Source organism: Girardinichthys multiradiatus, chromosome 3 (genome assembly GCF_021462225.1).
Source record: "Girardinichthys multiradiatus isolate DD_20200921_A chromosome 3, DD_fGirMul_XY1, whole genome shotgun sequence".
Taxonomy (NCBI): domain Eukaryota; kingdom Metazoa; phylum Chordata; class Actinopteri; order Cyprinodontiformes; family Goodeidae; genus Girardinichthys; species Girardinichthys multiradiatus.
The window spans coordinates 15,466,513-15,488,981 of NC_061796.1; the positions used below are offsets into that span (position 1 = coordinate 15,466,513).

General features: G+C 40.3%; 1 protein-coding gene across 7 annotated transcripts in view; it reads left to right on the forward strand.

Annotated features, from left to right (window-relative positions):
* Nucleotides 1-22,469, forward strand: part of LOC124866313 (zinc finger protein 236-like) — a 100,676-nt gene that overhangs the window by 59,744 nt on the left and 18,463 nt on the right. For all 7 annotated transcript variants that reach the window (XM_047362038.1, XM_047362041.1, XM_047362039.1 and 4 more), the window contains 10 exons: nt 1,092-1,195; nt 2,493-2,936; nt 3,734-3,870; nt 6,865-7,096; nt 7,182-7,373; nt 10,762-10,920; nt 15,465-15,622; nt 19,175-19,303; nt 19,570-19,764; nt 21,613-21,742. In XM_047362038.1, the coding sequence (XP_047217994.1) occupies nt 1,092-1,195; nt 2,493-2,936; nt 3,734-3,870; nt 6,865-7,096; nt 7,182-7,373; nt 10,762-10,920; nt 15,465-15,622; nt 19,175-19,303; nt 19,570-19,764; nt 21,613-21,742 (1,880 nt within the window). The remainder of the gene's footprint in view (nt 1-1,091; nt 1,196-2,492; nt 2,937-3,733; nt 3,871-6,864; nt 7,097-7,181; nt 7,374-10,761; nt 10,921-15,464; nt 15,623-19,174; nt 19,304-19,569; nt 19,765-21,612; nt 21,743-22,469) is intronic.

The following is a 22,469-nucleotide window of genomic DNA, read 5'->3' on the forward strand; positions in this document are numbered from 1 at the left end:
AAACAGCAGAGAAGCATATGTTAACTGTTCATCAAACGTGTCTATTTTTTAGGTTCTCTCTCACTGGCAGCCACATTGCTTTTGTTTTAGTTTGTTTTTTAGCTCTTATTGATCAAACGAGCTACTCTTCCAATGACAGAGTAAGAATATCTGTATGAACAATTTTAGAAATGGCTTTTGTGGTGCTGAAAAGAAGAAGTTGCAGGAGAGTTCCTGCCTTAAGTGGAGGAGTTATAGTATCTCTTGGTCTTGTTTATGAGTGAGGGAAAAATGGAGCAGGACATCGAGAGACGGATCTGTGCCCCGCCGCAGTAATGAGGACACTGCGTCGGTCCGTTGTGGTGAAGAGATTGTTTTACCGGGCGGTCTACGTTCCTACCCTCACCTATGGTCATGAACTCTGGGTCATGACCAAAAGAACGAGATCCCGGATACAAGCGGCTGAAATGAGCTTCCTCCGTAGGGGGGCTGGGCACTCCTTTAGAGATAGGATGAGGAGCTCAGCCATCCAGGAGGAGCTCGGAGTAGAGCCTCTGCTCCTCCACTTTGAAAGGGGTTGAGGTGGCTCGGGCATCTGTTTCGGCTGTCTCCTTGACACCTCCCCTGGGAGGTGTTCCAGACACGTCCCGCCAGGAGGAGGCCCAAGGGACTGCCCAGGACTTGCTTGGGCTGGCCTGGGATCACCTCAGGCTTACCACAGAGGACCTGGAGGAGGTGCCTGGGGAGAGGGAAGTCTGGGTGTCTCTGCTTAGACTGCTGCCCACCACCCGGTCCTGGACAAGTGGGAGATTACGGGTTTTTTGGTGCTGAAAAGAAAATTTTAAGTTCCTTTTTCATGTTTTTGAATGTGTCAAAGCCCCAATAATTTTGTTTTCTTAAAAAAAAAAAAAAAAAAACTCCACAGTGAGCCTAACCTAACATTTTATTTTAATTACCTGATTCAAAAAATTCACACTTTAGTTATTGAATTTTTTCACACCTGACCTATTTCTGTCTCGTGCTTATCATTACTTTATATCTCTTTATCTGTTTTTTGCACATCTAAAACATGAGTTCTACACGTGACGTTGACAGTCTGTTCCTATATTTAGGCACATCAGGATCCACACAGGTGAAAGACCTTACAAGTGTGATGAATGCGGGAAGAGTTTTACAGTGAAATCAACCCTGGACTGCCATGTGAAAACACATACAGGTAACATTTATCACAACAAACAGCTGGGGAACAGTGCATGAAAAACATTAGACAAAACTACAGGTGCACTAATTCACAATACTTTTTTACTACTTAACTACTTACTAATTAACTACTTGACTACTAAATTAAACATTTAGGTGTCTTATCAATAAAATATTTGTGGTAGAATAAGGTGATTTTCCTCCAAACTGCCCAAAGTCTCTCTGCATACTAAAAATCTTTTATATAATTGTTAAACTTTTATTTCACCAGGGAAAATATCAAGAATGATTTCTTATTTACAATGTTAGCCTGAAAGTGCTAAAAGACTTAAAATGAAAACATTTACAAGTACAGTAAAATCCTTCAGGCTAAATCTGCACACCTGAAAAAGCAAATGCACCGCATCACATTTTTGCTAAACGTTTTCTTTTCCGACAAAGTTGTTTCAAAATAAGTAAAATCTGTTTCCAACTCAATATTTGAGCTCTAATTTATTCCTAGATATGTTAGGTTGGTAAATCCTTTGGTTTGCTCTACTATACAGGAGGCTTATGAAGCATGTATGTCCTCATCAAGAGGTAACATCACTCAGTGAGTTGAGAGAGCAGTCAGCTTTACACAGCTCTGCAGTAAAACAGGATTTCACATTTCTGGTGTTTTTTTGTTGTTGTTTTTTATAAAGACAATCTGATAGCAGAGGTAATGTTTAAAACTGTCTTTAGCTTCCTATGTTAGCAATTACCACTGCTATTGCTGTTAGCATTACCAACTATAAATGATACATGTAGATCTTCAACAGACTGTTCTAATTTCCTAATATAGTACTTTCCCTGGTAGAATTGGACATTTTGCTCTAACAGATTAAACTTCCTGTTATCTGCCACAACCCAACTTCCTGTCAGTGGTGTTCTGAAGAATATTCATCTTCTATTAAAGGACTTTGTTTCTAAATGACTCTGCTCTGGCTATCAGACCTGGAACTAGCACAGTGCATCCCACTCTAATACTGGTCATATCTAAAGTTTGGGTTGAATGAAAGCTGTATGTCTGTGTTTGTGAAATGCTTTGAAGAGTACTTGGTGTTTGAGTGTTTGAAGTTGTTTGCAAGGATGGAGTTAGAAGTGAAAAGCAAAGGCAGAAGGTGCCAAAGCACTACCTGCCGTCAGCAGCAAACTCTCTGTCAAACAAAGGTTGTTTGTGTAGTTTTGAAAGTGTTAAATATTTGCAACCATTGAACAACGTTTTGTAGATGTTTGATTGCGAAGAAAAACTTCAGACTTGAGCAGTTATTTGAGTTGTTTTGTTTTTGCAGGTCAGAAACTGTTCAGCTGTCATATGTGCAACACCTCCTTCTCCACTAAGGGCAGCCTGAAGGTGCACATGCGCCTCCACACCGGCTCCAAGCCCTTCAAATGTCCCTTCTGTGAACTTCGCTTCAGAACCTCAGGCCACCGTAAAACCCACATCCAGTGTCACTTTCGTCCAAACAGTGACAGTCGCAAATCCAAGCGCTCCTCTACCTCTACCAGTCATTCTAGACATGGTCAGAATTCTGGAACTGGGCAGACCATGGCCTCCAGTCACGGCCAGCAGCCAGCAGCATCGGAGCCACTTCAACCTGTGGGTCTACTACAGACCACCAACTCTGACCCCAACATTTACCTCCCAGCCAATCCGGTTTTGACTGGGCAGTTTGACCAGAACTTGCTGCAACCGGGCCTTGTAAGTCAGGCCATCCTGCCAGCCTCTATGTCAGGTGGGTGTTGAAATACACAGTTTTGCACAACATAAAAAACATAAAATGTTTTGCAAAGCAGTAAAGGGAAGCACAATATAAGGAACATGATCTGGGTTTGATTGCACAGAACTGATTTTATCACCTCCAGCTAACCAGGGTCATCATGCTGAGAGTCAGAAATCATCCAAGACAGTAAAGCTGAAGGCCGAAACTTTATATTTCTAAGGAGTCATTTCTATGTTATAGATCACTAGTCTGACTGTAATATCAGGCTTATAATAATGCTGTAAAGTCAGTTTGTGAAACTGAAATCCTGCAGGAGATCATCATCTTTCAGTTGGTAGAAAGTTACATGGCAGCGTCTGCACCGTTACTCAGACCGTTTGATTTATGTCACAGTTTAAAAGGTCTAAACCCAAGAGGAGGAAGCTATTTTACCACTATGCACCATTTGGTTTGCCTTATTTTTTCCAGTCAAAGCACAGCTTTTGAATGTTTCCTGCCTAAATCTAGCTTTAGCTGATCCAAAAGTCAAAGTGCCTTGAAGAATCCTTTTTATGTTTGTTTTCAGCTTGGATGCAAAATCTCTTTGGATATAAAGGAAGGCTTGAAGTTTTATGCAACAGGCTTTCACAGTATGAGCAGAGTGTTTCCTTGTGTATGGAAACTACACTTAAGGATTTCTGAAGAATGTTTTTGAAATCCAAACTTTCCCTCTGTTATTATAATGTTAGAAGATTAATCTTCAGATATTAGCTTCATACAACCTGGTAAAACTGTACCTATATCTGTCCGTGTCCATGCTTGTGTTTCAGCTGCAGGAGACCTCACTGTGTCTCTCCCAGATGGCCTGACAACATTGGATGGCATCCATCTCCAGCTGACCCCGGCCAGCCTGGTGTGTCCCAACGTGCAGATCTCTGGCATCGATGCGAACAACATCACACTACAGGTGACCCATCTCCCAATGAAACCTGTGTTTTTGTCCATGTGTGCTGTCCCACGGACCTAAATTATTTAAAGACATTTTATGCGTGGCAGCAATTTCTTTGGCAAAACATCTGTGTACGAAAACAAATGTTTTGCTTTGAAAAAAATCTTACTACATAATCAATTTGGTTATAAAGATCTTTTAGTGACAGGTGATCTGCTCCCTTAAGACACCAAATGGGCAGGATAGCTGAAAGAAACAAGGATGCAGAGCAGTTCTTGCAAGAGCATCCTATAAAGAGTTCTGCTTAGTCAGTGTTGCACAGCAGGAATCAGATATATTCAGATTTATATCCTTAAAACCTTCTAAATCCAAATAGTATTTGTTGAAAACTTCAAATATTTTCACTGAATTTGCAGTTGTGTGTTAATAAATTAGGGTATCATCAAAAAGTCAAATAAAAGGGATGTTATGTTACGCCCAACACAGTCATGGGAGTGTTGTGAAGAAGAAGATGAGAGACACCGGAACCAACTATGTACACGAGCTGAAGCCCGATAGTATTTTTATTGGTCTCATGTAATAATCTAAAATATTTCACTTTGTGTGTAATATGTGTGAATCTCACTTTTTGAATTAAATTACTGAATTACATAGTTTATTGTTGCTATTCTAATTTGAGGAACCTGTAAGCAGAGTTCTGCGTAGAACGTAAGGAAATGTAAAGTATGCCTCTTTACATTCATGCGTTGTTGTCTGTAGAGCTTTTGTGCAAGGTGAAACACTGTCACTGAGAGCAACATGAGGTTCGGTATCTCATCAGCTGACTCATGATTATGTGTAGGTTGGGGGGATCAGACCATAACTGCAGGGAATGGCCCCTCACTCTCACACCTTAGCTACATTTGTCCCAATCCTGGAAGTCATAAGTTGCATACTGCAGAGAAGCTGTGAATGTTGTAGAAGCAGTCACTCAGAAACTCGGAAGGCAAAAAACCCCCCCAAAAAACGAATCGCAGCGTTCACATTACCTCCCACACAAACAGCAAAAGTAATTTTGCGCAAGAGATATCGGTGCCAAATGTTTTACTCCGAGGCTCTGAGACATTTAGACACCAGGAAAGTTGTCATAATAAGCTTATGTGTGCTACCACAGTGGGTGATGTGGGGGCTGTAAGATGATAAGGCAGGCAAACAGAAGAGAGCAGACAGAAAGGATCTGCTGGTGAGTTAATAGAAGACTTTAGTGGATAAGTTAGAAAAACCCAACTTTTTAGATGCAGTACCTACTCAGGTTTAAAGGTGGAAACTTTGTCTCAAGATGGAAACCTCTGGTAAGACCCAGAAACAGGCTCAAGGTTGCACATCAGTGGAAACGTTTTAAAGAAAATCGACAATCGTCTTTTTTTTTTTTTTCTTTACTTTGGAATTCCTCTGGAGTTACCAGCAGTCAGTATTTAACAGGTGTTCATTTGATGCACCGCATATTTTAGATTTTAACTTTTGCACCAGGTAGTTGAGTAAACTGAACGTGTTTTTTCCTGCAGGATGTTTCTTATGAAAACATATGGCTAACTGATCCTTATTGATGTGGTCGTTGTTGTAATTATGATAGATGATGTAAACGATCATCTACGTGACGGAGGGGTAAAGGTTAGAAAACAGTAAGTGGGAGTTGTTTTAAGATGGTAGTAATGTACTTCGGTTCTGGCCCATCTCACTGTTAACTTGGCTCTCACATCAGAAGACCTTTAGTTCAGAAAGCCACCCCTTATAGGTAAGATCCTGATCATCATTAACACTTAAAAACATTCAAAGCTTCTATTGGTTGTTTTCTGAGGTAGGAAAAAAGATTCACGGTGAAGATGGATAAAGCCAGAAACCCAAACAGATGCTTAAAATATGAATATTCATTAAGAGAAATTCTATACAAACTCATGTTTTTGTCTTTGTGGCACTAAAATTTTGCAGTTATTTTTAATATTTAATTTAATTTTGTGAGTTTTTAGAAAATAGGATAAGAAATAACAGACTTTCATAGTGAAAAATCCAGCACCTATGGTCACAACCACAAATGTCAATTTATTGTATTCATATTATTTAGATATGTACAGGCAAGTGATACATATTTTTATTTATTTATTCATTTCTAATAAAAATCTGAAAAGTGTGGCATGTGTTTGTATTTGGCAACACTGAGTCGATGCTTTGTTGAACCACCTTTGCTGCAGTTACAGCTGCACGTGTCTAATACAGAATAATTTCCTTATTTTTTGAAAAATAGCTCAAGTATTGTCAGATAAGATGGAGAGCATCTGTAAACATCAACATTCAGGTCTCTATTTGATGTTTGTCTTTAATTTGACTGGGCCATTCTAAGGAAAGTGTACCTTTACCATAGTATTGAGTCTTCAGACAGCTCTTCTTCCAACATTGCCCACATTTAACTCCATCCATCTTTTCTTAAAATCTGATGAGCTTCTGTGTCCTCGCTGAAGAAATGCATACCCGCAACATGTTGCTGCCACCACTAGGTTTCACAATGTAGATAGTGTCTTCAGTAAACAGCATTAGTTTTTATGGAGGCCAAAGCGTTTAATAAATTGAGGTTTTTCAGTGTAAAGTAGCAAAATATGGGTTCTAGGGGTATGAATACATTGACAAGGTACTGTTAATATAGTTCTTCAATCTTAATTATCCAATCAGTAGCTGTTAAAATGTGTAAATTGTTTTGCAAATTTTGCAGAAGGTGATAAAGAATAACCCCAGAAACACACATTTGATTCATTTGGACAGAATGACATTTTTAACAAAAAAAAAAAAATGAATGCAACTTTAAATCAAATTTTTTGCAAAATAAATGAATATTTATAAAATAAAAACATTATTTTTTCTAAGTCCTCTCATTTAAAAAAAAAAAAAAAAAAATCCGATTTAAGTCATCCAACATCTCCCATGTTCTGCTTGAACATTTGCTCTGCTACTTTCACCTGAGGCAGTTGTTTCCCTACACAGATCGACCATGCCCTCTTCCAGCAGACCTTACAACAGGGCGGCCTGCTCTCTCAGCCCCTGAGCGGTGACACCAGCCTGGTTTCCCACTCTGGCAGCCAGCTCATGTCATCAACAGACCCATCAGTGGCTGCAAACGTTGTCATCCACCCTCTGACCAGCCTGGCCATGCAGCCGTCTACCATCTCCTCGCCGCACGTCTCTATAGCTGGACTGCCTGAGCAGGATGTTACAGGTAAAAGCAAGGACATAATCAAAGCATCCAGACACTTCCTTATTTCAGTTGAGTAACCATCTGCGCTTGAACATGCTTTATGTAGGCTCCCAGGACCTAAACCAGGTCATGAGCAATGCTGGGCTGGTGGCAGGAAGTAACAGCAGCCAAGAGATTACTCTGACCATCAACAACTCCAGCCTTTCACAGGCTATAGCTCAGGTCCAGGCTCAGGCCTCAGCAGCCGGTTCCAGCACTGCGCCAGGAAACACTCAGGAGATCACACTCACCATCTCAGGTACAGACAGTTTGCTACAAGTTCACTAAAGTTGTCTTCTTACAAGCTTAGAGGTCTGCAGCAGACACCAATAACAAGTAAGCCTGAAGTGAAAAATACCTTAAGGATTGATTTTTTTTATTGATTCTCATTCTCAGCTAAACATACTGAATCAGAATTGAATTAAAAACAGAAATAAAACTTTTGAACTGATGGAGCCTTTTTTCCCCTCCCTACACATCTCTGATGTTCTTTACCGCTGGTGTTACCAGGGGTGAGGAATGTACCTACAATGTAGTGAAAACTTCTTTCTTAGGTCTCTATTCCCTCTTTGTGAAGAAATGTTAGTTTTTCCTTGAACGAGATGATTTGTATCCCCTGTTCCCCATTAGAGCATGTCTTATTCAGCCTCCGGATTCTTTGTTATGTGATTCTAATCCTTCAAACTAAGACTTTAAGAAGCAATCTGTGCTTTTCTTCACCATGAGTTTTCCTGTTAGGAATTAAAAAGTTTTCTGAGGAAATCCTATTTTCTAATTAGTTTGAACTATTATAAAGAATGATTAAAAATAAACATCTTCCATTTTCTCAGAGTATGCTGTATCATAGTTGGCTTACAAAAACGTTACAAGTCAGAACTGAACTTGACCCTTTGGGGGATAGATCGCAGGGCAAGCAAAAAAACCCCAGGTTGCATCAGGGACTCCGACCAGAATTTTACCAACCAACTAAATGCCATTAATAATTCAGCCTTCTATTATCCTGAAAATATCTCCAGAGTAAATGGTTTCCTATCAAAACAGGACACAGGAAAACAGGTGCATGCTTTCTCTTTATAGTGGGTTACATTAAATTAATGCTGAAAATTAATTGCTGAAAACTGCAGTTATCAAACCTCCCCTTCATCAGTAAGATAATTGAATAGCTGTGTTTAAACAGCTAAACAACTTCCTAACAACAACCAACCGCTTCGATGTCTTCCAGTCAGACTTCCTACTCACCACAGTACAGAGACTGCTCTTGTCAAGGTGTTCAATGACATCCGTATAAATACAGACTGTGGAAGAACCACAGTGCTGGTATTATTGGACCTTAATGCAGCATTCGACACTGTTGATCACTCCATTTTATTAGAGTGCCTGGAAAACTGGGTCGGCCTTTCTGGTACAGCACTCAACTGGTTTAAATCCTACTTGAAGGACAGGGACTTTTTTGTGTCAGTATGAAACTTTACATCAGAGAGCCCAAAAATCACATGTGGCGTTCCACAAGGGTCCATCTTAGGGCCCCTCCTATTCAAAATCTACATGCTCCCCCTAACTCAGATTTTAATAAACAACAACGTAAGTTATCATAACTATGCAGACGACACACAGCTATACGTTACGATGTCACCAGGTGACTATGAAGCCATTCAAGCGCTGGGTAAATGCTTAGAAGAAATCAATGCATGGATGGGCCAAAATTGTCTTCAGCTGAATCAAAACAAAACTGAAGTAATAATCTTTGGACCAAAGGAAGAGCGTTTAAAAGTTAGCACACAGCTTCAGTTAATACAGCTAGAAACCACCAGTCAGGCTGGAAACCTGGGTGTAGTGATGGACTCAGACCTGAACCTTCAGTGGCACATATAGGTAGTAACTAGGTCGGCCTTCTATCACCTAAAGAACATCTCCAGGATTAAAGGATTAATGTCTCAGCAGGACCTTGAAAAACTAATTCATGCGTTCATCTTTAGTAGAATTGATTACTGCAACGGTGTCTTCACAGGTCTGCCTAAAAAGTCGATCAGACAGCTGCAGTTGATCCAGAACGCTGCTGCCCGCATCCTCACTAAAACTAAGAAAGTGGAGCACATCACCCCGGTTCTAAAGTCCCTACACTGGTTCCCTTTAGCTCAGAGAATAGACTTTAAAATACTTCTGTTAGTCTATAAATCACTGAATGGCTTAGCACCAAAATACATTACAGACTTGTTGTCTGTGTATCAACCAGCCAGACCTCTCAGGTCTTCTGGCTCAAATCTACTCTGCATACCCAGAACCAGAACCAAACATGGAGAAGCAGCTTTTAGTTCTTATGCTCCACTAATCTGGAATAAACTGCCAGAAAACTGTAAAAGCCCAGAAACCCGAAGTTGCTTTGAATCAAGATTAAAAACTTATTTGTTTAGAGTGGCCTTTGGCTGTGCCATCTAAAATTGTTAGTTGCATTTTCAGTCCAATTTTCCTTTCATTTTCTTATCCATCATTCTATTCTCTTTTTTATTTTTTTAATTACCTCTGTTGTTTGATTTTCTGTATCATCGTAATGTTTTTCCTTATGTTCAGCACTTTGAGTACCTTGTTGCTGAAAAGTGCTATATAAATAAACTTGAGTTGACATTAATGTAATGATGATACAAATAGCTCATCCAAAATGCTGCTGCCAGAATCCTGGCTAAAATCAGGGAAATGGATCCTTTAATTACTGCCTCCATGTTTGTTATAGGATAGATTTTAAAATCTTGTTCATGGTCTGTAAGGCACTGAGTGATCTTGGCACGCCCATCAACAGGGGGGACAAACAGGTCTTTCCCGAGCCTAGAGCAGGGGCCCGGGATCACCTGAGGGTGGCCTCAATTTTCAGTCAGAAAGCCAGAACAGAGCAGGGTAAAGCTGGTCTCACTGCTACCGGCACCCACCTGTCTGAGAAAACGAGAACAGTATCAGTTCGCTCCATCACAACTTTATCTATTCCGCCTGTCGGACAACTGTGACGGATGTCAGAGTTGCCCCGGGCCCCAGCCGAGCTGTCAGCAGCCCTAGATCTTGGGCCTGCATACATTTCAGAGTTTATGTTCAGGTAAAAACCATGTGGATCATCAGAGACCTCTTCACTCTGCATTCGCAGAACCAGAACCAAACAGGAGGGTAGCATTTCATTTTTACATTCCTCAGCTCTCAAACCAACTCCCTAAACATCTAAAATGTGCAGACAAATCAGCACTGAAAACATTTGTTTACTGCCACTAAACTATCAAGGCCAGGTTGCTTTATCATTTCATTCCCATCTTGTCTTGTACAACAAAACAAACATAACATGCTTAAAACTGGCTGGTACCAAACTTCATGACAGTATTCAAACCAATAGAGTTGCTGTTTTCGTGCACCGTATTGCTTCCTGACCCTAATACTGGCTGTATTAGTTGCTGTAATGACTGTGTGCACATGAAGCTATAGCTTTCCAAAAGCGACTGCAAGAAACAAAATGCTGTCCCACCATTTGGATTATGTCTGAACTGAAAAGGTTTTAAAGTGGACCTGTGTGTGTATTTGGAAAAAGAGAAAAAATTTACTTTTATTCAGAATTATGACAAAAATGTAAACAGTTATTTGAAGCAATAATATTTCTCCAAATATCACTGCAGGTCAAGATCTGCTCCCCCCGCATAACAGTTCCAACGGTGCAGAGATGAACGGCAGCATCAGGCTGGCATCACCACTGACTAGCCAGCCTGCCAACGCAACCATGACCATCACCAATGACCACCTTCTACCTCACGGCCCAGCCAACACTGGGATGGCAGGTAAGGAACTTAGGTGTAGCCTCTCTTTGATTAAGAAAGAAACTTTAGAAGAACTTTCAAAATTTGTGGGAGGACATTCTTTCAGCAGCTTGTTTGACTTTAAGCAACAACAACCTTCCAACTACAACTGCCGCCTTATCGGATTTTTTCCAGTCTGCTCACACCGTCTGGAAAAACATCACACTTTTTAACAAGTGCTTAAGCATCTGCAGCTGGAGTGATTTGCGGCTTCCTTTTCACTGGAGACGTTTCAGACGATGCAGATTTTTCTTAAAGCTGCTGGGCTGCTTTTATTTTGTTTTTACAAGCACTATATATTTCTTTTTTGCATTATCAAGCAATATTTCCTGTTGACAATCCTGGAGGGAAGTCACAGTCCTAAATATTATGGTTCTATATTTAATGGGTCCAGCTTACAGTAGCGATCGCGTGCATTTGTCTTCCATATTCAATAAAACTAAAGGAGAGGAAAAGTGTTGTGGCCGAATGTCATTTCTACTCTCAGGAGAGTTCCTTGAGTCAATGTCAAATTTATTTATATAACACATTTAAAAAACCTCAGGTGACCAAAGTGCCTCACAATTACATCAACGATTAAAAAATAGCAAATTGAATAACACTTTAATAAAAAATAAATAAAAACACAGAAGATTTCTAAGAACATTTAGCGTCTCATACTTAGTCAATCAAAGGCCGGGAAATAAAGGTGAGTTTTTAAAAGACATTCGAATGATTCTGTGCTCTAAGCTGTGTGGACATGTAGAGTCGAGGTATTCCACAGTCTTGGAACGCTTTATAACCTCTGCGTTTGATCTCGGAGCATCGAGGAGAAACTGGCTGGTTGACTGGAAAAGGTTTGTGGATGTTGAAACAATGTAGATAGGATGGGGCTAGACCATTTCAAATTGAAAAGTGAGAAATAAAATTTTAAATTCAATTCGATGACAGACAGAAAGCCAATGAAGAGATTTCAGTACTGGAGTTCAGTGTTCCTGCATCTTTGTGCCTGTTAAAAGACTAGCTTCAGTATTCTGAACTATTTGTAAATGCAGCAGGGATGATTGATTGGTCTAGCCTGACTTATAAAGAGTTACAATAGTCCAGACAGGAGGTGATAAAAGCATAAACAGCCTTCTAAACAGCCAGTTTTCTAAAGAGAGATAAGGTTCTACTTTAACATTGAGACTTAGTTGGACAAAGACTTATCTAGCTTAAGAGAACTGTACAGAATAAAACCCAAATTCCTCACTGCAGAGTGATTGCTGGTAGTTAAAGAACCAAGAACATCGACTGCAATAGGATGGGTCAGGATTAGATTTTCCAAATCAGATTACCTCAGTCTTATTTTCATTAAGGTGAAGAAAACTTAATCTCATCCAGATTTTAATTTCACCCAGAGAGGTTATTAAGGCCGTTAGTGGAGTCCTACTGTTTAATTTAACAAGCACATAGACCTGAATGTCTTCAGCAAAACAATGAAAAGGAATGTTATTCTTCTTAAAGATGGACCCTAGCAGTAACATGTGCAAAACAAACAGCAATTGTCCCAATGTGGACCCCTGGGTTACCCCAAAATGGAGAGGGGCTGCTGAAGAAGAATAAACCCCTACATTGACAGAGAAGCTTCTGCCTGACAGGTATTCAATTCAATTCAAAGATACTTTCAGGGCTGTACCTGAATGTTGGGGTCTATGATGTCATATGCTGCTGCTACGTCCAAAGGCACTAAAACAACAGAATCCCATTAATCAACAGTTTAAAAAATGTTGTTAAAAACTCTTAAAAGGGGTTGTCTCTTTGCTGTGGCTGTGTGATGATGTAAAATCTGCCTGAAACTCCTCACAAATGTCATGTTGATTAAAAACCACTTTCTCCAAAACTTTAGAGAGAAAAGATAGTTAGGCCTGTATGGAGCAATGGGATGAATCCAACAATGGCAACGTTTATGGGAGTAGTGGGGCTGCTTGAAGATGATAGAGTCCGGCACAGAGAATTGCCAGGAGGATTGTTTGGCCCATGAATATTTAGGTAGGCCCTGACCCTCACCAGCACGCCTCACTTCTTTCCACATCTTTTTCTGGGGCATTAGCTGTGTTGAACAGGTGGCTAGGGATGTGTGCCAAATGTGGAGGAAGGTCTGATGAATCTCCCCATTGATCAAATGTTCATAAACCAGTTAATCGGAGGCTGAGAAGTGTTTTGCGATCGTAGCCAAACAGAGCAGAGACGTCAGGGCAACAAACAAAAAGGAATAAACAAACTACAAGCAGCAGTAGGATCATAGACCAACGTGGCTGACGGCTGACCATAACTGGCGCCATTTGATGGAAAAATAATTGGTTTTAAAACTCCTCCAAAATATTGACAATAACCAAAGAAAAGCTTCTTGAAATCTATTTGTCATATTCTAACAAAAAATGCTCAGACAGATGGTCAATTCAGGGTTTTACTGTTTCAAATAAGCTAAATTTAGCCCATTAAATAATCCTTAACATGTATATACTCAAGCAGTATACTCAGCTGTAGAAGATAGCCATTCACACTCAGCCAGGTTCTACTGGAGGTTTCTTTCGTTAAAGTGAAGTTCTTGTCACTACATGCATGCTTAGTATGAGGGATTGGTGCAAAGTTAAAAACTCATTCCAGTCGATTGTTGCTACATGCTCACTCAGTGAATCCTGCAGTCACTTCTCGCTGGATTTCCACAGATAGAAAGACTTTTTTTTTTTTTTTACCAATTTCTGTAATAAACTAAACTTGACTGCACTGTTTCATTACAATGATGTAATTGGAATGTATGTAACTATTTATTATATAAATAAGTTAAACTGAAAGTAAACACAATTAAACACTTAATCAAATTCCTATGCTAATATCTCTCTTTATCAAATACCTTCCTCTTTCAGCTCAAGTGGAAAAAACTTCCCTCTGCTTCTCAGAGACACTGAGAGTATCTCCCCTTTTGTTGATTAGACGGAGGTCTTGTTATCGCTCCGTATGCAAATATGGTTCTGCCTGCGCTGTGAAAGGGAAACGTTTCTGTGCTGGCTTTTTTTTTATTTGGTTGGGATCCAAGCTCCTCTGTGACCAGAACAATTTAGCACCTTTTGGTTGGAGATGAAAGCATGAGGAGGGCTTAAATTATTAACTGTCTGCAGACATAACAGCAAAACAGGCAGATATGTTCTGCCAATACAAAGAAAAATATGCTTTACTGCAACATGTCCAACACTCAGCCCACATTGTGGCCAACATTATGAAGTATTACAGTTTGGATTGGGGGGTAAGGTTTGAAACATAATAAAATAATCTTTTTTCAGAACCCTCCTGCTCGTAGAAGCATTTATCTATAACAACTCAGTTTAACCAAAAAGAACATTATAGAATGTAAACCGAGTGCCTTGCAAAACTATTCACCCCCTTGACCTTTATCACATTGCACATGTCAGTTTATTATTATTATAAGGATTTTATGTGACAGACCAACATAAATTAGTGCATACCAGGGAAGAATTAGGAAATAGATGGAATAGCCCCCTTACTATTGCACCCCTAATTAAATCCAGTGCAACCAATCCCATTTACAAGTCACCTAATTAGTGAGTCTATTTGTATGTAATTTCATCTCAGCATAAATAGAGCTGTTATTTGAAGGCCTCATTGGTTTGCAGCTTTTCAGCATCATGGGGTATACAGGAGGTTTAGATTATAAAACAAAATCCCAAGATTTGAACATATGAAGAACATTTTAATCCTTCATCGAGAAATGAAAAGAGTATGGAACAACCAGGACGTGGAGGTCTACCTAAACTCATGGGGTCCATCAGACAAGCAGCCAGGAGTCCTCAGGAAGAGTTGCAATGATCCAGAGCTTAGGTGGAAGCATATGTTGACTCCTATTAGACATGCAGTCCATAAATGTGGCTTTTCTAGATGATTGGCAAAAAGAAGTCCTGTACATCAAACACGTGGAAGAAGGTGCTGTGGTCAGATGAGACCAAATTGAACTTTTTTGGTCTACATGCAAAACTCTGTTTGGCCAAAAACTAAAATTGCACTTTAGCCCAATGTAAAATATGGTTGTGGCAGCATCATAATATATGGTTCATGTTCTTCAGCAGAGACAGGGAAGCTGTTCAGAGTGAATGGGATGATGGATGGAGCTAAACAGAAGGAAAACCTGCTAGATGTTGCAAAATATCTTGAGAATGGGGCAGCAGTTCCCACCAGCTCAACGACCCTAAGCATAGAGCCAGAACTACTCATAGTAATGTGTTAGAATTGTGCAGTCAAAGGTCAGACCCAAACTCATTTGAGAATTCGTGGCAAGACTTTAAAATGTACGTTCACAGATACCTAACCATTCAGTTTGACTGAGTTTAAGGTATTTTGCAAGAACTGTCAGAATTTTCAGTCTCTAGATGTGAAGAGCTGGTAGAGTCATACCCAGACACACTTGCAGCTGGTATTGCAACGAAATGTTTACCATCTCAACTGTGTACACGCGGCGTCAATTAGGTTACCTCTCTGTTTCCCTCTTCCAGTAACCAGTCTGGAACCCAGCACCACTTTGTCTCATACTGCTGTATCCAAGAGCTTAGTGATGTCACCAGGAGGTGTGGCCAGTGATGGTAGCGTCACCCTAACCCTCACAGACACTCAGGGCATGCTGGACGGTGTCACCCTAAATCTCAGCGCACAGGTAAAAAATGATGTGAACTGTGAACATGACCAAACGTTTTTTGCAACAGAATTTACAGAACATTTTTGCAATAATTTGTACTTGATTGTAGAGAGGAACTGTTCCAGGATTTATGGGATTTGATTTAATCCCAGTATCTAAATTTAAACATCTACCAATACCGATATTTTTCATCTCAGGTACGATGTTATCTGAATAAACCACACAGGCTGTTAGTCATGTTGCTGCTGCTGTTTGTTTCCATATCTTCACTTGATGACGCCTTTGCTCATCTGAAAAAAATAAAATAAAAATCTGTCATCTCTATCATACAGCATGAACCAACAACGTTTGGAACAACAGCTAGGTTACGTTGGAGGATGACCTTTGTGCCATTAGAGGAATAGTTAATACAGGCTTGATGCACAGAAAGGACATAAAATTAGCCAACTCCCTTAGCTAAGGCCAGAGCAAGCAGTAAGGTAGCATTGAGGGATAATAATCTAAGTTCAGCTTTTTCCAAAGGAGAACAAAACAGAGCTTCTAAAACATTGGGATGGTCCCACAGTGTCCCATAAGATTCGGTAAAGATGACAAGATCAGTGCCATCGATCACTCATAGAAGATGGTGTAACAGTCTACGTAAGAGCTTGTGAACACCTTCCACTTCTGCTCATGCAGGGACCTGGTTGACGGTGCTCTGGCACACCGAATGGTGTCAATAACACCAACAAGGAGTCCATCTGCATTTATATTCAGCCACTCAGGTGCCAAGTCCGCAGAGCCAGCCTTTCTGGATAAGAGTAAAATATCTCTCTGTGAGCCTGGAACAGCAGGTCTCTGCAAATGATAATTGCCACGATGAGCTGTACAGAAGTTGAAAAATCTCCACCAACCAGTGTTTTCCCCACCACTGTGGTGCTATCAGGACCATCCCTCACCCTGGTCAATGGGTGGAATGAGAGCTACTGGAGCTCACAAACCTGCCCCCGCCTTCAGCACTTGTCAGTGAAGCTAGACTAAAAGTGGTCCACCTTGAAAAGGAGGGCAACAGCTGTGGCTGACAGTCATGTTTTCAGCTAAAGGTGACCAGCAGCTTGACCTGTGGCATCTGGCCACCATCGCCTCACAATCCAGCAGAGCATTCCCCGTGTTTGGGTGTTTCTTATTGTAAGGCTTGTCTCTGTATCTCACTGCAATTTCATCTAGGAGCTCCGGAAAAACAGGCAGCACATGCTTTCCAGTCTCCCTAGTCTTTGGTAGCTTTTTCCTATCAAACTGATATTTTACTTCCTCCGTCTAAAACAGACAACCAAGGAATGCTCAGCCTAGTGACCACACTTTTACCCTTGTCCAGCATGTCCAGGTCCAGGGGACACAACGCTGTGGGCTTGCTGTCTATTTTGCTGCAGGAGGCTTTGCAGCACAGCGGCAGCTAACAAGGACAGTGGAATCTTCTTAAGCATTGTCGGACAGCTCCAAGTTCTGCCCCATCTTCATCCCCATCTCGTTTCAGAATCAAATGCCATGGAACACTAAGTCGCAAAGGGAATGTCTGTATCATTAGCTGGGGTTCTGTACCAGCTCAGGCAGGTGTAGCAAATGATCCCACCTCTGCCTCGCCTGGCTGACCTACACATAACTGGGGCTCGGCCAGACAAATTAACCTGGCTGGCTAGCCTGCAGCGAATCAGCTTACGGGGGAAGGCTGCACAGTGGATACACTTGTGTGGGGGTTAATGTTGCACAAGCATGGGGCACACCCAGGCATGCCACACACACCGGACTGTGTCCCATGAGGAAATTATATTACAGATGTTGAGTTTAAAAAACTCTGCCTGTTTGTGTTGGACCCTATGTGATAGACCACAAAGCTACTTCTCTGCTTCGGGAGTTTAATGGAGGCTCAGGGTTCGGTTGCGCTAAGTCGCTTTCTCTGTTCAACCCACTTCACTCACTAAGGCGCACACGATATCTATCCTAAGAGGATGCTTTGATCATACAGTGCAGACATGTTTTATAGAGTGGATAATGTCAAACAGATTTCCAGTGATTGGTTATAAAAGCTGAGGGATGAAATCTGCAAGTGAGACCTTACATCATCCTTTGTGGGGATGAAACATTACTTCAACTCTGCTGCAGGCTAATCTTAAACCCAGCTGGTCAGTTCATTTTGTTCTGTCCAGATAGGTTTGTTGATGTAACAACACTTATCATTATACAGAGAATTTGTTGCCATATGAGGCTCAGAGCATGCATCATAGTAAGCACCTACCATTGTTCCTGAATGAAAACATATCATTAATCACAGAAAGGCTGGTTAAACAAGATCACCAAGTTATTTTTGCTCTTAATGTCGCAACCTTTCAGACCATTTTATCAGTGTTTAAGAAAAAAAAAGTTGAAAGCAGCAACAATTTACTTAGCCACCGTTACGTTCCGAAGTCTGGCCCCATCTCCAAACTACCTCTCATCACACTGTAGTTCTCTTCCATAGCATTCATTTTGCATCACACTACAGGAAAACGCCTCCTGCGTGCCGTCTTCGTCAGAAGCTGAAATGCCATTATGCCAGCCCTGAATGGCTAGCACCAGTGATTTCTATGTCAGGAGGGGCCCTGACCCATAGGGCTAAAATAGCGTCAGTCTTCTCTCTGAAGCCTATTTACAACTGTACTACTGGGTGCTAAGCTAACAGACTGAGTGCACAACTAGTACTAGTACTACGAAGTTTCAATACTTTTAACGTTAATTAAGCAAGTACCAATACTTCACCAAAAAAGGGTAGGAATAACTTTCTGGTACAAATACCTTATAGCAATAGCTAGCAAGGAAATAACAATTTTCCCCAACTCTTCGCTCTTATCAAACGTTTTTTACCTTACTTGTTAATAAAGTCTTCCAACTGGCTGCCAGAGCGTCTAAATTCTGAAAGCCCTACAGCAGATAAAGCTTGAAATAAAAAAAAAACAATTACAACAAACAAAACAACTTTGTATTATTAAGGTACCCTTCTTGATGTCTCCAGAAGCTCCAAGTCGCCGAGGGTCACTGATTATTGTAACAGTCAGACAAGCAGACAGCTTTTACCACTCTAAATGTTTGCACGAAACACATAACTGTAATCTGTCTTGTATTTTCTTTATAAACACTAACAGTGTATCCAGAGAAAGCCATCTGAGCAGCAGGCTGTTCTCTAGCGATGGGCGTTGTAACCGAATAATCTGGCAAATCACCTAAAATACATCTATTGATGTATTTAAAATGGATTCTTTCTTTTTTTTTTTACCTGAATGGGAATCCATGTTTTGGCTTTAAGCTTCAACTTACAGGATAAAATAAGCCAAAATATTATCAGTAGCTGGGGTCTGGCTCAGTACCCTAAGCATGATACCTGATCCAAAAATAACGTAACTATCGGGTCCAATCCTGAATTGGTCCCATCTCTAATTGTGAGTGATTTCAAAATCTGATTTAGACTAAATTATTTCTATGAAGACCAATTTTTAGCTGTCACAGTAAAGAAAAAGTCATATGCCAGATGCCTTACAAGACTACCTTTTCTACATTCAGGGTCAGACTTTTCCTGCAGTACTAAACGAGTCTGGCATACCGGGACAATCGGCCAACTCAGGCCAGCAGGTCTTACTGGTCAGCCACCATTCCCAGTCCACGAATGGAGCATCTGACAATGGATATTTTGTAAGTATGGTTGGTAAGATGGACAAATACCTCAATGCATTTAAATTAAATTGGATAATATGTGATCAAATCTAAGTAATTAGGCATGAATGTAAATGAAAGTTTGCATGGGTTATAGAAAATTAAGAGATGAATGTCATAAACATAAAACAATCTTCAGGAATAACCTGATATAAAAAGGTATTTTAATGTAATTCGATTATTTTGGAAAATGTAGCAATACAATGATGACATGTAAACAGAAATAATCCTTGTTATAAATCCAGACTCCTGCTGATGGGGATAAAGGTGGGAAAGACTCGCAGCTGGACATTGATAACAGGAACCAGTGTTTTTACTGCAATCAGCCGTGCGAGAACGCCAATGCGCTGCGACGGCACTGCAAACAAGCTCATGGAAAGGACCGCTGCCATGTCTGCAGCTTCTGCAGAAAGGCTTTCAAGCGAGCTACACACCTCAAGGTGAGGGCTGCAAGCATAATCAACTGTTTAAAGTCAAGTATGTCTTTCTTTTAGTGGTAATGATCATACAAATATGAACTATCTTAGGATAGAGAAATGTTATAACCAAAGAGGGGATTCCAGAGAGACTCTTAAGAGGAGTTTCTTGATGACAAAACATTGAACGCAGGTAGCATTTTGCTGTGAAATTATGGCAAAAGGTAACGTGCTTCTCTTTTCCATCAACCCTCCTCATGTGATGAGAACACTGAAGGACAAAAGAACCTGAAAGGAGGAGGATGCAGCTTAAAGTTCAAGCTCTTTCCCTTGCACATCATTTTTCTACATAAAGGCCGCAGTGCTACAGCTTTTCGCTTTAGTAAAGTGCTTCAACTGTGTGAGCAGTACTCATTTCTCACTATGATTAATGGAGCAGAGATAAGGTGAATGTCACCGCCAGTGACTAAGCCCTATCCTCTCCTGGTCCCCTCGTTGCTTAATAGTCTCCATTTAAAACTTGGATATTGACTTCAGATTGTGGAAAAGATAAAGTACTTTTATTAGCCATTTTGCAAGGCTGTGGAAAAAAATATATTTTTATTTAAAACCAGAGCACCGAAAATCAGTTGCTCTTTGATCTGGAGAAAATTGCAAAATGAATGGGATATTTACTTTTTATCTTGTTAATTTTCTGCCTGGCAGGCAGCAAAAGATGGATTTTGGGAATATCAGCGGTCTGAAAAATTAGGAACATGTGTTAAACCATCTCTTTGTGATAGATCGCATCATGCACTCTCAAACCTAACAAAGGCATGGGTCCCAGATGCTGAACTTGTTCAGATGAAATAGAAGATTTTTGGAAAATGCCTCATTGTTAAGATATCTTCTTCCAAGCTTGATGTAGCTTCTGTGCCTGTATAACTGGGGTCTCCTGCAACTTTTAGATACATCCCTGCTCAAACAGATGAATCAGATGACTGAATTTCCTCTTCAGCATGCCATCCAGTTTGGCGGAGGTCTGGTAGGGAGGTATTTCTTTTATTCAGGTGTGTTGGAGCAGGAATACATCTAAAAGCAGCAGGATAGTAGCTCTCAAGGAGTGGAGTTGGAGATCCCTGTATAACAACTGCTTACAAGGCTTATAATGTAGTAGTAATAGTACATGTAATAGTATTAACTCTAGTTCAGGCAAAAAATCCCGCTCTTTGGGAGCGAGCAATGACATCTTGGAGAAAATAGTTTGATCCCTATTGATCCCTAAGAGTGGAGATATGGGATTGCCACTGGTTGCAGAATCTCATCTTTATACCTTGAATGACTTTGCAGAAGGGTTATCATCCCTCCAGACAGAATTCTCTTTAGCATTGCGGATGAAATGCTTGAGTTTGATTTGAAGACCTTTCAATAAAATACAAGAGAAAATGGCGGAGTGACCAGAGATTACTTCGGCTGTTTAAAGGTTGTCTTGCCAGGTCAGATGTTCTTCTTTAATGTTTCCATGTTCTAATAATGGATTTAATAAGGACAGTTTACCACTTTGTCACTGACCTGTTTACAAAGACTTCAAAATGTTTTTCCACATGTCTATTCACATTATGTTGGGGAATGTTCATCTTGAATGACTCACTACAGTAAAATAAGTCTTTTCATTAACTTTCTGGTCAGAAGTCACCTCTCTGACAAATGATAAAGTTTAATGTTTTGTCCTGAAGTTAAATGTCTGAATTATTAGGCACCTCTTAACCTAAAAAAAAAAGCCACTTTTTTTAGGGCCGACTCCTTGCTTGGCATACATTCAAGTACATTATTTTGACAGTTAAACACATTTTTACTAATGCATATTGTATATATTCAAAATGTGGTCCTCAGGAACACGAACGAGTGCATCAGCCGGGCCCTTCACCCAGCTCCCAGAAACCCAGAGTTTTCAACTGTTCCTCTTGTGCAAAGGCGTTTGCTAAGCGCAGCCAGCTGGAGAGACACAACCGAACACACACAGGTGAGAGGAGGTTGGGGTTATTTTTTCATGGTTTATGTCTATAAAATACACAATAATGCCAAAAGTATTTAAGGATAGCCACTCACTGTTCCTACATGACTACACACCAGAGCACAACACAATATAAAGACATGGATGAGTGAGTTCAGCGTGGAAAATCTTCATTGGCCTACACAGGGTTCTGACCTCAAACTGATAAAACACCTTTGGGATGTGTTAGAGCAAAGATTACGGCCCAGGCTTTGTGGTCCAGCTTCAGTGTCCGGCCTTAAAAATGCATTTCAGGAAGAATGGTCTAAAATTCTCTAACTCACTCCTAAAGCCTTTCCTTTTTTAGGCTGTTATTGCTGCAACATCATATCAACATCATATTTGGTCAAATTGCAGTTCTTTATTCTTTATTTCACATGTTTTAAATTTTCTGCACAATCAAACTCTATATTTCTGCTAAATATTTAAGATTAGATGTTTTCCAATCAGCAATTACCAATTATTATTAGAAGAGTAATTTTGTATTGAAGATAAACTCCATAGTTTAGAAACACTCAGTTTAGACTGTATAAAAAAATCCAATTAAGATATTAATTAATTAATCAGACAAGCAGCCAGTAGGCCTATGGTAACTCTGGAGGAGCTGCAGAGATCTGTGTTAATCTATGAATGGATGATGGCTAAGAGCGTAGACACTGATTAGGTCAGGACAATCTGTTCACAGGACATCAATTAA